This window comes from Artemia franciscana, chromosome 9 (assembly GCF_032884065.1).
Source record: "Artemia franciscana chromosome 9, ASM3288406v1, whole genome shotgun sequence".
NCBI lineage: Eukaryota > Metazoa > Arthropoda > Branchiopoda > Anostraca > Artemiidae > Artemia > Artemia franciscana.
In genome coordinates, this window is record NC_088871.1 from 39,425,255 (window position 1) to 39,437,499 (window position 12,245).

The 12,245-nt window shown below is 34.3% G+C and overlaps 1 protein-coding gene across 2 annotated transcripts in view; it reads right to left on the reverse strand.

Moving 5' to 3' along the window:
• Positions 1 to 12,245, reverse strand: part of LOC136031395 (nuclear receptor coactivator 2-like) — a 203,323-nt gene that overhangs the window by 87,682 nt on the left and 103,396 nt on the right. For both annotated transcript variants that reach the window (XM_065710934.1, XM_065710935.1), the window contains exons 6-7: positions 10,499 to 10,676; positions 3,925 to 4,058 (exon numbers count right to left, since the gene is read on the reverse strand). In XM_065710934.1, coding sequence (XP_065567006.1) covers positions 3,925 to 4,058; positions 10,499 to 10,676 — 312 coding nt within the window. The remainder of the gene's footprint in view (positions 1 to 3,924; positions 4,059 to 10,498; positions 10,677 to 12,245) is intronic.

The window sequence follows — 12,245 nt, forward strand, 5'->3', positions numbered from 1 at the left end:
AGTGATAAGGAAAAAGTTAAAGAAAGATGGGTGGAACATTTTGAGAATGTGCTAAACCGAGATACAGTTGCAGGAAAAGATATAGATGAAAATGAAAAAGTTTGTGATACCTTGGATGTGAAGGAAGATTTTGTTTAGTGAGGAAGAATTAGCGACAGTACTAGAAGGATTAAAAAAAAATAAGGCCCCAGGTGCTGATAGTATGATTAATGAGTTCCTTAAATATGGTGGCTCTGAGGTTAGGAATAAGCTACTGAAGATTATGAACATGATTTTTGAAAAAGGGGAAGTACCCAATGATTTTAGGAAAACCTTAATTAAACCACTGTATAAGAAAGGTGACAAGAGTGAATGTCGGAATTATCGAGGCATTAGTCTGGTCTCTGTAGGTAGCAAATTACTGAGTAATATGATACTTTTTAGACTGAGACATGCTGTAGACAAAGTTTTAAGGGAAGAACAATGCGGTTTTAGAAAAGGTAGAGGATGTGTCGACCATGTTTTCACTCTTAGGTTAATAATTGAGAAGTCCCTTCGTTGTCAAACACCTTTGGTCCTTAGTTTCATCGATTATGAGCAAGCTTTCGATTCTGTTGATAGAACAGGGTTAACAAAGGTCTTATCGTTATATGGTATACCAGAAAAATACATTAAAGTGATTTGCGCTATGTACGAGAATAATACTGCTGCGGTTAAGGTAGGAAATGAGGTTAGCAACTGGTTTTGTATTAAATCAGGAGTTAAGCAGGGTTGTGTTCTATCCCCCTTTATATGGATCATTTTGATGGACTTCGTCTTAAGGAGCACAGGAAAGGCAATTGGAGACCATGGAATCAAATGGGGAGGAAGAACGCTCCTGGACTTAGATTATGCTGATGATTTAAGCATATTAGATGAAAGTGTGAGCAAAATGAATGAATTTTTAGAGGTTTTACGAGTTCAGGGTGCTAAAATAGGCTTGAAAATTAATGTTAAGAAGACTAAGTCACTAAGGTTAGGAATAAGTGAAGATGAACAGGTGACCTTAGGTAACGAAAAGATTGATCTGGTTGGGAGCTTCAGTTACCTTGGTAGTATTATTAGTAAAGATGGTGGGAGCAGTGAAGATGTTAAAAGTAGAATAGCTAAAGCTCAGGGTGTTTTTTCACAGTTAAAAAAAGTTTGGAAGAATAGAAAGATAAGCCTACAAACCAAGATTAGAATATTGGAAGCTACAGTGATGACAGTGGTCAAATATGGCTCTGAAGCATGGACACTCCGAAAAGCAGATGAAAATTTACTAGATGTTTTCCAGAGAAATTGCCTACGGATTGTTCTGGGTACCCGGCTGACTGACCGTATTTCAAACAGTAGGTTGTACGAAAAGTGTGGTTCAATCCCGCTTTCTGGGGCTATAATGAAAGAAAGGTTGAGATGGCTAGGCCACGTTCTACGGATGAAGGATGACAGATTACCGAAGATTGTCCTTTTTGGCCAACCGTCTGGGGCTACACGGAAAGCAGGTCGTCCTTGTCTGGGTTGGGAGGATGTCATAAATAAGGATTTAAAGGAAATGGGAACTTCCTGGGAGGGTGTAAAGAGGGAGGCTTTAAATAGATTAGGTTGGAGGAGGAGCGTGCGTAGCTGTGTTGGCCTCAGGCGGCTTGGTGCTGCAGTGAGTTATTAGTAGTAGTAGTAGTAGAGTTTCAAGGTGGGTTCAAGGCGAAAATCCATAGCTGCCAGAAAAGACAATATTGATTTCCAAAATTCACAAACGTCAAGCGGGAATTGTTGGTTCTCTTTGTTTAATATTTATCTATATGGCCTCAATATGGATACAACTCGAGGAAGAAAATTGCACACAATGCTGATGTTTGGGCGTATCAATCGCTAAGATTTTACATCTAACAAAAAAAAACGCTTTTTTAAGAAAATCTTATTTTTTATTTTTAGATCAATGGTTAAGCTGCTCTTATCAGTGATCTAAGGACTTCGGCCTCTGCTGAGATCTTACATGTGTGACAGAAACAATTTTTTGAGAAAACTGAATTTTCTGGGTTTTTTTTTCTAAAATCAATGGTCAAGCTGCTCTTATTAGTGATCAAAGAACTTCGACCTCTGCTAAGATCTTACATTTGTGACAGAAGCTATTTTTGAGAAAACTTCATATTTGTTTTCAAAATCAATGGTCAAGCTGCTCTTATATGTGATCTCAGGACTTCGGCCTCTGCTAAGATCTTAATTTTTGTGACAGAAACGATTTTTTGAGAAAACTTCATTTTTTTTTCAATATCAATGGTTAAGCTGCTCTTATCAGTGATCTAAGGACTTCGGCCTCTGCTAAGAACTTACATTTGTGACAGAAACGATTTTTTGAGAAAACTTCTTTTTTTTCAAAATCAATCGTCAAGCTGTTCTTATCAGTGATCTAAGGACTTCGGCCTCTGCTAAGATCTTACATTTGAGACAGAAACTATTTTTGAGAAAACTTCATATTTTTTGAAAATCAATGGTCAAGCTGCTCTTACAAGTGATCTCAGGATTTCGGCCTCTGCTAAGATATTACATTTGTGACAGAAACGATTTTTTGAGAAAACTTCATTTTTTTTAATTAATAGTCAAGCTGCTCTTATTAGTGATCAAAGGACTTTGGCCTCTACTAAGATCTTACATCTGTGACAGAAATGATTTTTTGAAAAAACTTCATTTTTTTTTCGAAATCAATGGCCAAGCTGCTCTTATCAGTGATCTAAGGACTTCGACGAAAATATCATCCAAGTCTTCTGTTCAGTGTCCTGGACAAAAGATTGACAAAAGATGACCAGCATTGGACAAAAGAAATTTAAGCCTTTTTGGAAAGATTAAAACTTTTTGAAAGACTTGACCCTAAACAAAGACGTTCAAAGGAGGGAGGGTGACCCGGGCAGCTGTCCCGTATGCCATGTCTAGGGGGCTGTGGATCACTCAATTTTTCACTTTGATTTGGCTTTTTGCTTATATTTCAATCGGAAAGGGGGGGGGGGGGGGGGGTTGTAACTAATTTTTCCCCGGGCTACCACCAACAACTCTGGATCTAAGCTCTTGGCACTTTGATCAAGTAAAAAAAAAAAAAAAAAAAAAAAAAAAAAAAAAAAAAAAAAAAAAAAAAAAAAAAAAAAAAAAAAAAAAAAAAAAAAAAAAAAAAAAATGAGCAGAATGATGTAAAATCAGTGAAGTAAGATTTTAGCAGCAAAAAAAAGTTTAAATGCAAGCACTAATCTGGTGAGGAATAAGTGAATTTTTTTGTAACACTGGTTTATGAGAAACTAATCAAGGTATTTGAGAGAATTCTATGAGCTCAAGTTTCTTTGGAACGTATGAAAGGTGGTTAAAAAAAAATAGATTCTAAGGCGATATCCATTAAAAAGGGGATGTCTTGGGCAAGAAAGTTTGGCTGGGTGTCCAACCCCCCCCCCCCCCCCAGAGTCGGTTTCAGGGGGACAGAGGGGGCACTGTCCCTGGGCGCAGAAATTTTAGGACGCAAAATTTCATATAAATAATCTAACAGTTATAATCATGTTGCAATTAAAAAATGGTGCTTTTATTAGAATAAAATAGAGTGTGCAGTTAATAAATGAAAATAATTAATAAATTACAAATTAATCAATAAAATTAAACTAAAAAATTATTAAATAATAATAATAAAATGATCAAATTAATATAATTTAATAATTTATAAAATTAATCCAAAAATTATTAAAAATTATTTAAAAGTAAATTATTAATTGATTAATCAATGGAAAACAGTTTTGTTAACAAATGAAAATTTGGCCTGAAAAATTTGTGGGATTCAGTGGGCTCTAATCAATATTTTGCCCAGGACACAAGAGATACCCGAATCACCACTACCCCCTCTCTTCAAAGCTAAGTTATAACAAAAATTAGTGATTAAGTTTTGAGCCAGACCTGCATTGTCTCATAATGAGATATTCGAGTTTGTTTCTCTTCCATAGTTTCTTCTTCATCCGAAGGAGGTTTAATTAGCAAACGACAGTTGAATATACGTGACCTCGTTGAACTTGGTAAGTCAGAACACCAGCCTAAAATCAAGAAATATTTGAATATATACAAGATCAAAATTGAGACTTAAATTTGATCACATCACTTTTTTCAATAAATAAAATTAATATAACTTTAATAGAGCTTTATTTAAATAAATACAACTAATTTATGTATAACTTTAAATGATATAAATATTCATATTAATAATACTTTAATAAGTTTACCTTAATAAATACGAATATAATAAATATATCTTCCTATATCCCCAAAACTCTTTGACTAGAGAAGAGACTAGCTTTGACTACGAAGAGGATTACGAATCTGATGACGTATCGCTTTTTAGTTTGCAAAGTAGTTATTAAATACATAGACACGTCCACGTACAAGATAAACATATATGTGGAGAAGCGCGAGCACACAACATTATACCGAAGAAACACTTCCCAAGAAAATCTAAGACAGGAATAAAATGAAATTTTTGTAGAAATTTGTTAGCATATCAGAAACCAATCTGACGAAGTCCATTCTTTTCAACATTAAGAGATATCAATCAATTAAGCCACTAGTATATTCTTTAAAAATAGTTAATATTAAAAATGTCAGACTTTTCCCCTCCAAATATTACATTTTTTTAGACTAACTAGAACGTCTTAACTGAAAAGCACTTATAATACTTATCTGCTCTCATGCAACAAATCCTGAATTCAGCTAGACAATTGGCGCAGTAACATCAAAAGCAACAATGAATCTTCTTTTGAATTTTCTTTTGTTCTTGCATTAAGGACCTTGTAAAACTGATCCCTGGACGATTTGTGATTGAATTTATGGTCAGAAGTGCTGTTCCAATCATGTCCTAGCGTCAGCTTATTCATATTGCCAAACTGTTCCTAGTCTCCTTTGAAATGACGGAAGACTCGGAATTTTTTTAACTTGGGTGTTACTGATAACAATATATTATATTGCTATTGCTGATGACAAATTATGGCAGCACTATGCCGCGAGGCCAACACAGCCGCATTTGGGTTTCCTCTACCACACTTTGTTCAGACCTTCACATACAACCACTACCCCACCCCGCCAAGTTCGAGTTTTGTTGAAATTTTTCTTTTTGCGTCTCGACAACCGCTCCAGAACAGCTGCCAAAAACCACAATTTGTAATTACTTATCATACTTAATTTCTATTGCAAGACCTAGCTATCTTGGCTTTTCCTTCATTTTGTAGTTCAAATTAGGACGGAACCACGTTTTTCATAGACCATATTGTTTGATTTGAGAACAATGAAACGATCCAAATCTATCATTAGATAATTCCAATAAAAAACATCTAGCACATCGTTCTCACGTTGCAAAACAAACTTTAAAAAACAAACCAAAAATTTGTTTATATGCATTTTTTTTAAGTTTTTACGAGTCGGATAAATCTTTCGGGAGAAGGGGGGTTAAACCCTCTAACCCCTACCCTGGGTGCAGCCTTCGAGTTAGGAATTTCCTCTTCTTGCGTAACACTAACTACCAAACCCATTTTTGACCCCCGGGATCTCAAAATATACAAAATTCATTCATTTCTTTAGATTTTGACCTAGGACACTCATATAAATGGCATAATATAAATTTAGTAGAGATTTGCCTTTCCACTTAATACCATGTTCTCTCATAGCCTTTGCTTTGATCTTTAGGGCAATTAAAAAAAAAAAGTTTTTTTGTAACTGAGAGTAAGGAGCGATATTAAAACTTAAAACGAACAGAAATTATTCTGTATTATGAAAAGGACTGTTGTTCCCTCCTCAACACCTCGCTCTTTGCGCTAAAGTTTGACTTTGTCACAATTCTACTTTTTAAAACAATAAAAGCTTTAGCGTAAAGAGCGAGGTGTTGAGGAGGGGACAGTCCCTTTCAAATACAGGATAATTTCTGTTCGTTTTAAGTTTTAATGTGGCTCCTTACTTTTAGCAAAAAAAAAATTTGTTTTTTATTTAACTTCTGAACGTTTTTCAACTATTATAGGTTCGAATTTGGCTCAACGTACATGAAAAATTAACACAAAATTTGCATATTAGTTTTAGCGGAATTATTCTGGATATGAAGGGTTTCCCCCTCCTCAATATGCAAAAGCTGTTACAACTTTTAAATAAGCTTCCTATTCTAATTGAAGTGTTTCCATTTTAGTAAACAGTCAAACTTTAGCGTACGGAGTAAGGTATTCGGGAGGGGGCAACCTTTCATATAGGGCATAATTTCTGTTCGTTTTTCAAATAATACCGGAAAATTTGGATCACTCTTTATGAATTATACCCCTCTCCTCACGGAAAACTCATCGGTAGAAATTTCATCCAACGTAAAGTACACCCCCCCCATCAAATTCCCTCCAGACAGTTCCATCTTCACTTAAGACCCCCCCCCTCCCTGCAAAATTGCTTAAAATTCTCCTTATCGTTCTTTCATTTGAATAAGACTTTTAATCTCTAACCAGTTTCTCGATCACTCCAGAAATGGAGTGAAAATTATTTCCCAGAAAACAAAACACAGAAAAAAGCCCCTGGATAATTCCCGCGGAACATCCCTACATGAAAAGTTTGACGAAGAGAATGCACGATAATTAAAAAGAATTTTGTATAATAATTCTGTCAAAACCTCCAGTGTAATGTTTCCCTGGAATATTTACTCCCCAGAAATTTCCCTCACCAAGAAAAATTCTCATCATATAAATCCACCCCAAGCACAACACCACACCCCCACACCCCAAAAAAACGGCCGTATACTTCCCAATAACAAAATATCAGTAAACAATGGGTCAAGTTCGCAACTTGCATCCCTTCCCTCCGGGGACTTTAGGGGATCATTTTACACCTAAAGACATAGTTATTAGATTTTTCGACTTTGTTGAGCAAAAGGAAGGGCCTAGTTGCCCTCATATTTTTTGGTCACTTAAAAAGGGCAGAACTTTTAATTTTCGTTCAAATTAGCCCTCTCGCTATATTCTAGAATCACTGGATCGATACGATCACCCCTAGGAAGAAGAAGAAGAAAGAAACTTGCACCCGTGATGTTTATTCCGGCAAAATATACAAAATTCTAGCAGAGAAATAGAAAGCAGAGAAGAGATTTATTAGTATTACTCAAGTAGTAAGAAAAGTATGGGCAAACATCAGCAGACATTTTTATAATCATCATTTGTTGAACTATCAGAGCATTAGTGGCCCTTCATCCCTATATGATCCATAAACGAGGACAGTTGCAATTAATAGCTACCTGGAAGTTGGTCCTATATGCTGTCAACCAATGCAGTTAAGACTTCATCAGGGTTACCACCCCTACTGATTTATCACTATTCTTTAGTTATTTTGTTCTGACTCATAGTTTTTAGTAATTAAAAAAACACACACTTATGGGATTTATCGCTTTGGCTAGAAAGCAAGCAGGTTATAATTTTTAGCGAATTCTGCCAGCACCCCGAAATCCTAACTCATCCCCAGTGTCAGGGCGCTTTTTATTCAAATTGTTACTTGTAATTTTTATTTTGTAATTTTTATTGAAATTAATTTATTTTTTAATATTATTTATTATTATTTTGATTATTTTGGTTATTTGATTATATATATATATATATATATATATATATATATATATATATATATATATATATATATATATATATATATATATATATATATACAGTGTGATTTTAAGTCATCGCAAGGCTGTACTCATCAAAAAGATAAGACAAGAATCTTACGCTCAGGAGAAGTTTGGATTCATCATTGTCAAACCTGTGAATGCCTAGGAAGTTTTTAAAATAAACTATATATATATATATATATATATATATATATATATATATATATATATATATATATATATATATATATATATATATATATATATATATATATATATATATATATATATATATGATTATTGATTATATTATTATTAAATATTATTATATTTTTTTAATGAATTTATTTTTAGCAAAAATTGTACATTTTTTTTGTAAGAAGCTGAAGTGATTTTTCGCTTTTATTAATAATTTTTTGTTAGAATCACTAATAGCCAGGGGTGTCGTTTCGGGGAGGGGGGGGTAGTTGCCCCTAATAATTTGTAGAAAAACAATTATATTGCCCATACCCTTGACTATCTGGAAAAGGACCCCTCTTATCCCCCCCTAATGGAAATGCTGCAACTACTCCCTTACTAATAGCAGGAAAGTTCAAAAAAGCGGACAAAATGGTGTCCTGAATAACACCTATCTCCTTACGGAAGACGCACAAGGATATTTTTTTCCTCTAAATCTTAAATGTAGTTGAAAAATGTAATTGAAAATCCTAAAAGTATGTAGTTGAAACCCTAAAAGTAGTTGAAATATGTCTTTTCAACTATTTTCAAGAAGAAAGAAAGTAAAATATAGTTTTGGTGATTTTTTTCTTATTTAGTGATTTTTCCTCAAGAGGTTAGTGGTTTAATTTTTGACCCGAAGGCAAACCTGAGCTTCAGATAAACACAGCCAACAAGAGAGTAAATCTTTAACCAACGTTATTTAAGATGAATGGCTTAAAAATTATACAGTTCTCTTTTGTTTTGATAAAAATCAAAAACCTTACAGCGGAGCCCGTATAGGGTAACGGGCTCGAGCCCACTCCCAGAATTTTTTCCCAATTTATAAAAAAGTAAAAAAAAAAAATGCATATAAACAAATTTTGATAGGTTTTCCTTTGCCTTCCGAACAAAAATAACCCCTAATCAAAAAAAAATCCTGGATACAGCCTTGCTTAAACCATATTCGGCAATCATTTTTGCCAAATTCTACGACATACTTCTAGTTTTGCTGGCCTAGTTAAATTATATTCGCACAGTAAATAAACTGATTATCCTCAGATTACAAACATTCGTTTAAAAATCAATCAAGTGTCATCTTTTGAGTCTAACATGCAAAATATCCGTTATCAATTAAATTTCTGACAACCTGTCTCTGAATTTTGCACCCATAAATTCATGAAAGTGCAAACCAATGACTCAAATTGAAAGATGCTTTAAAATTGGCATATGAAAATAGTTAATTGTCGTAAAGAAAAGTCAATTTAAATTCCAAGAGGGTGGAGATCCTGCTCAGAAATTGTTATACAGTATTGACACACAAGAAGTCGTGGGACTTTGGGAGGGAGCAGGGGTAAGCAACAGGGGCGACAATTCAATATAGAGGGACACGTGGGTCAAAATGTATTTTTTTAAACCTAGGGGTGGCAATTTTTTCCGTAAAAACACCGAAAAAAGGTATTTTTCAATGAAGAAATCAAGAAAAAGGTTCTTTCAATGAACGTACAAAAAAACATTTGCAGAATCTAGGGATCTCCTCCTAAAACAACACACCTAGTAAGCAGCCAGTACTCTTGAATCTAGATTTCGTAAGTTCTCTGGAGGATTCACAGGAACAACCTTAAGTGAGGGGGAAGGCTCAATCCTTTGCTGGGGTATTACAGGCTTCAAAGCACTTATGGCCTTGTAATTGACTTCTTTTTAGGGCAGATGATACTTCTTCGGGCGTAAGTGGGATTCGCAACCAAGCCCAGCAAAACTTCCATTCCCAGGCATAGATATCTAGCCATGCACTTTATTAGGCATGGAAGTTCAACCAGAAATGCATGTCACACACCACTCTTCAGCGTAGCTGATATAGTGTAAAAGAGGATTCCTGATAGTTCGAATTTGAAATCCTACACATAAAGTTTTAGACTCAATGTTTAGTTGCAACTTGTTGCAGTCAAGCACCAAATTTCACGCGTGAACAGGAAGTACCTGGACATTGATGTCTAGACAGACACGTGTGTAGACATCCAAATCTAACTAGAGACATATCTGAGCCACTCTTTAATCAAAATTCAACAGCGTACCTTTGCATTACGGGTTCGTCAGGTTTTCTGAGAAAAAGAATCGCTGAACCCTGTATTTAATTGTTCTATCTTCACATTTTTGAAGAAATTGCAAAAAAAAAAAAATTCTTCTTTTTAGGCTACCAAGTGATAAGGTCAGTTATTCTGATTAAAGCACTATCAATAAGACGTTGCACATCCAAGCCACCTGAGGCATACACAGCTGTACATGCCCCTCCTCCGTCCTAGTCTATCCAAAATTCGCTTTTTGCCCCTTTCCATGAAGTACCAGTTCCCTTTACGTTCTTTCTTATGATCTCTTATCACCCCATTCGGGGAGGCCCTGCTTTTCGTTTGGTCCAAGACAGATAGCCGAAAAATACAGTCTTTTGCAGCGTATTATCCTTCATCCGTAAAACGAGACATGGCCATCAAATCCTTTCTATGATTACAGTCGCAGAAAGAGGGATCAAGTCAGATTTTTCGCACAATTTATTGTTTGATACACGATAAGTCCAACGAGGAACTAAAATCATCCTTACACAATTCTTCTGAAAAATATTTGACATAACTGGAAAAGATCTATAAATAGGGACTAAATAAAAAAGCTTACCTAGGGATGTTGGTAAGAGAGATGATGAGAACCTAGCGTGATCTCCAACATGGATAATATTGTAGATAGATTTTCCAATTAGATCATCGGGGGTATATTGCAGGAACGAGGAAATGTTGTCAGATACGTATTCAACTTTTCCTTCTGTATTAACTACAAACAAGAATCCATCCAAAGCCTATAAAAAGAATACCATTGTTAACACTTAAAAAAATAGTATGCAACACCAATAAATCAAATTTAGATTGGAAAGAGCAAAGTGAAAAAAAAGAAAAAAAGGGTTGGTGCATTAATCAATCATTGATATATGGTTTAGAATAAACTGACTAAATTTTTTTTTCAAAAATGCTTGACAGAATAAATCATAATTAGCAGATGAACCTGGACATATTTTTTCACTTATTTCTAAATAAACTGTTTGCCAAGTGTCCTGGTTGTACGACAGCTTTATCTTTGACCTGCTATGTCTTTGCCCCCCCTCCTTACATTCTTGATGTATTTCTCTTTGAGCTGTGAAACATAGTTGTATATTCCTGCTAGTTATACTAAACGTTCATTTTAAGCCTGGAGGATTTTGAAGGCCAAGTCCCAAATAAATATTTTTTGAGAAATTCTAAGGCCAGGGTGCTGTCACTTGACGGTCTGTTTTTAGTTGTTTTTGACGCCATCCTTGTTGACTTTTGCACAAATAAATTATTTTTTCGTGTAATTCATCGGACATTTTTGATTTTTTTTTTTTGATTTTTTTTTTTTATGAGCAAGTGATTTCAATCAAATTACTAGTGTAGGGGTGAGAAAATTTGACCAGTTCCATGAATTCAAATGTATAAAAGCTTCGTTATATTATTTCTATTTCGTTATATTATTTCGTTTATATTAATATATTATTAATAGTTGTACTATTTGAATTGAAGATGATGATTAAAGTTTCGCTGACGAAACTTGGCTTTGATAGAAGCGAAAATTTAGGCAAAAGAGACTTCTTTGCCAACCCACTTTGTATTTGGGCTAATGAAATGCGGCTTTTAGCAACTAATTGTTTCCAGAATGAATAGAATTGAAGAAGTATAAAGTGTTGGAAGGAGCGTAGCCAGGAGGATTTTGCGACCCAAGTACCCCCCTTGAATTCCCAAATTTCCCTAAATTTTGGTCGCATCTTGCTGAAATTATCAGATAAAATCTATTATTTATTTATTTTATATTTAAAAATAATTAATATGATAAATTCATTGATTGATCATTAAACAAATAAGTTTATTCAATTAAATAAGGCTTAAATTATAAATTCATATTAAATCATTAAAATTTATCATAAATTATCAAAAAGAAAATTATGCATGCGGGCCAGCTTCTTAAGATGTTTTTTAGTCATTTTTATAAACTGGTCCACGTGTTTGTTTTTTGTCGGTTCTTAATCGTCGATGTTGCTTCTTCGCCGTTAAACCTATTTGGAAAAAAAGTGACGTATGGCAAAATGCAAGGAACATAATTTATGCTATACATTTGCACATTAGGAGAGGGGGTAAAGTAAAGTGAATCGCTTTTAGAAATGATATAAACAAGTATTTTAGGATTTTGTTGAGTTGCTTTCAAAATTTTATAGTGTTTCTGCTTGAGTAAGCCTAACTGTACACTAACAAAGAAGATTTGCCCAGAAAGTGATCGGTACCCTAGGTCCCAGAGGTGTAGTCTAAATACTCCATATTGATTTCATTTATTGACAAAAAAAAAAAGAAAAAAATCACAA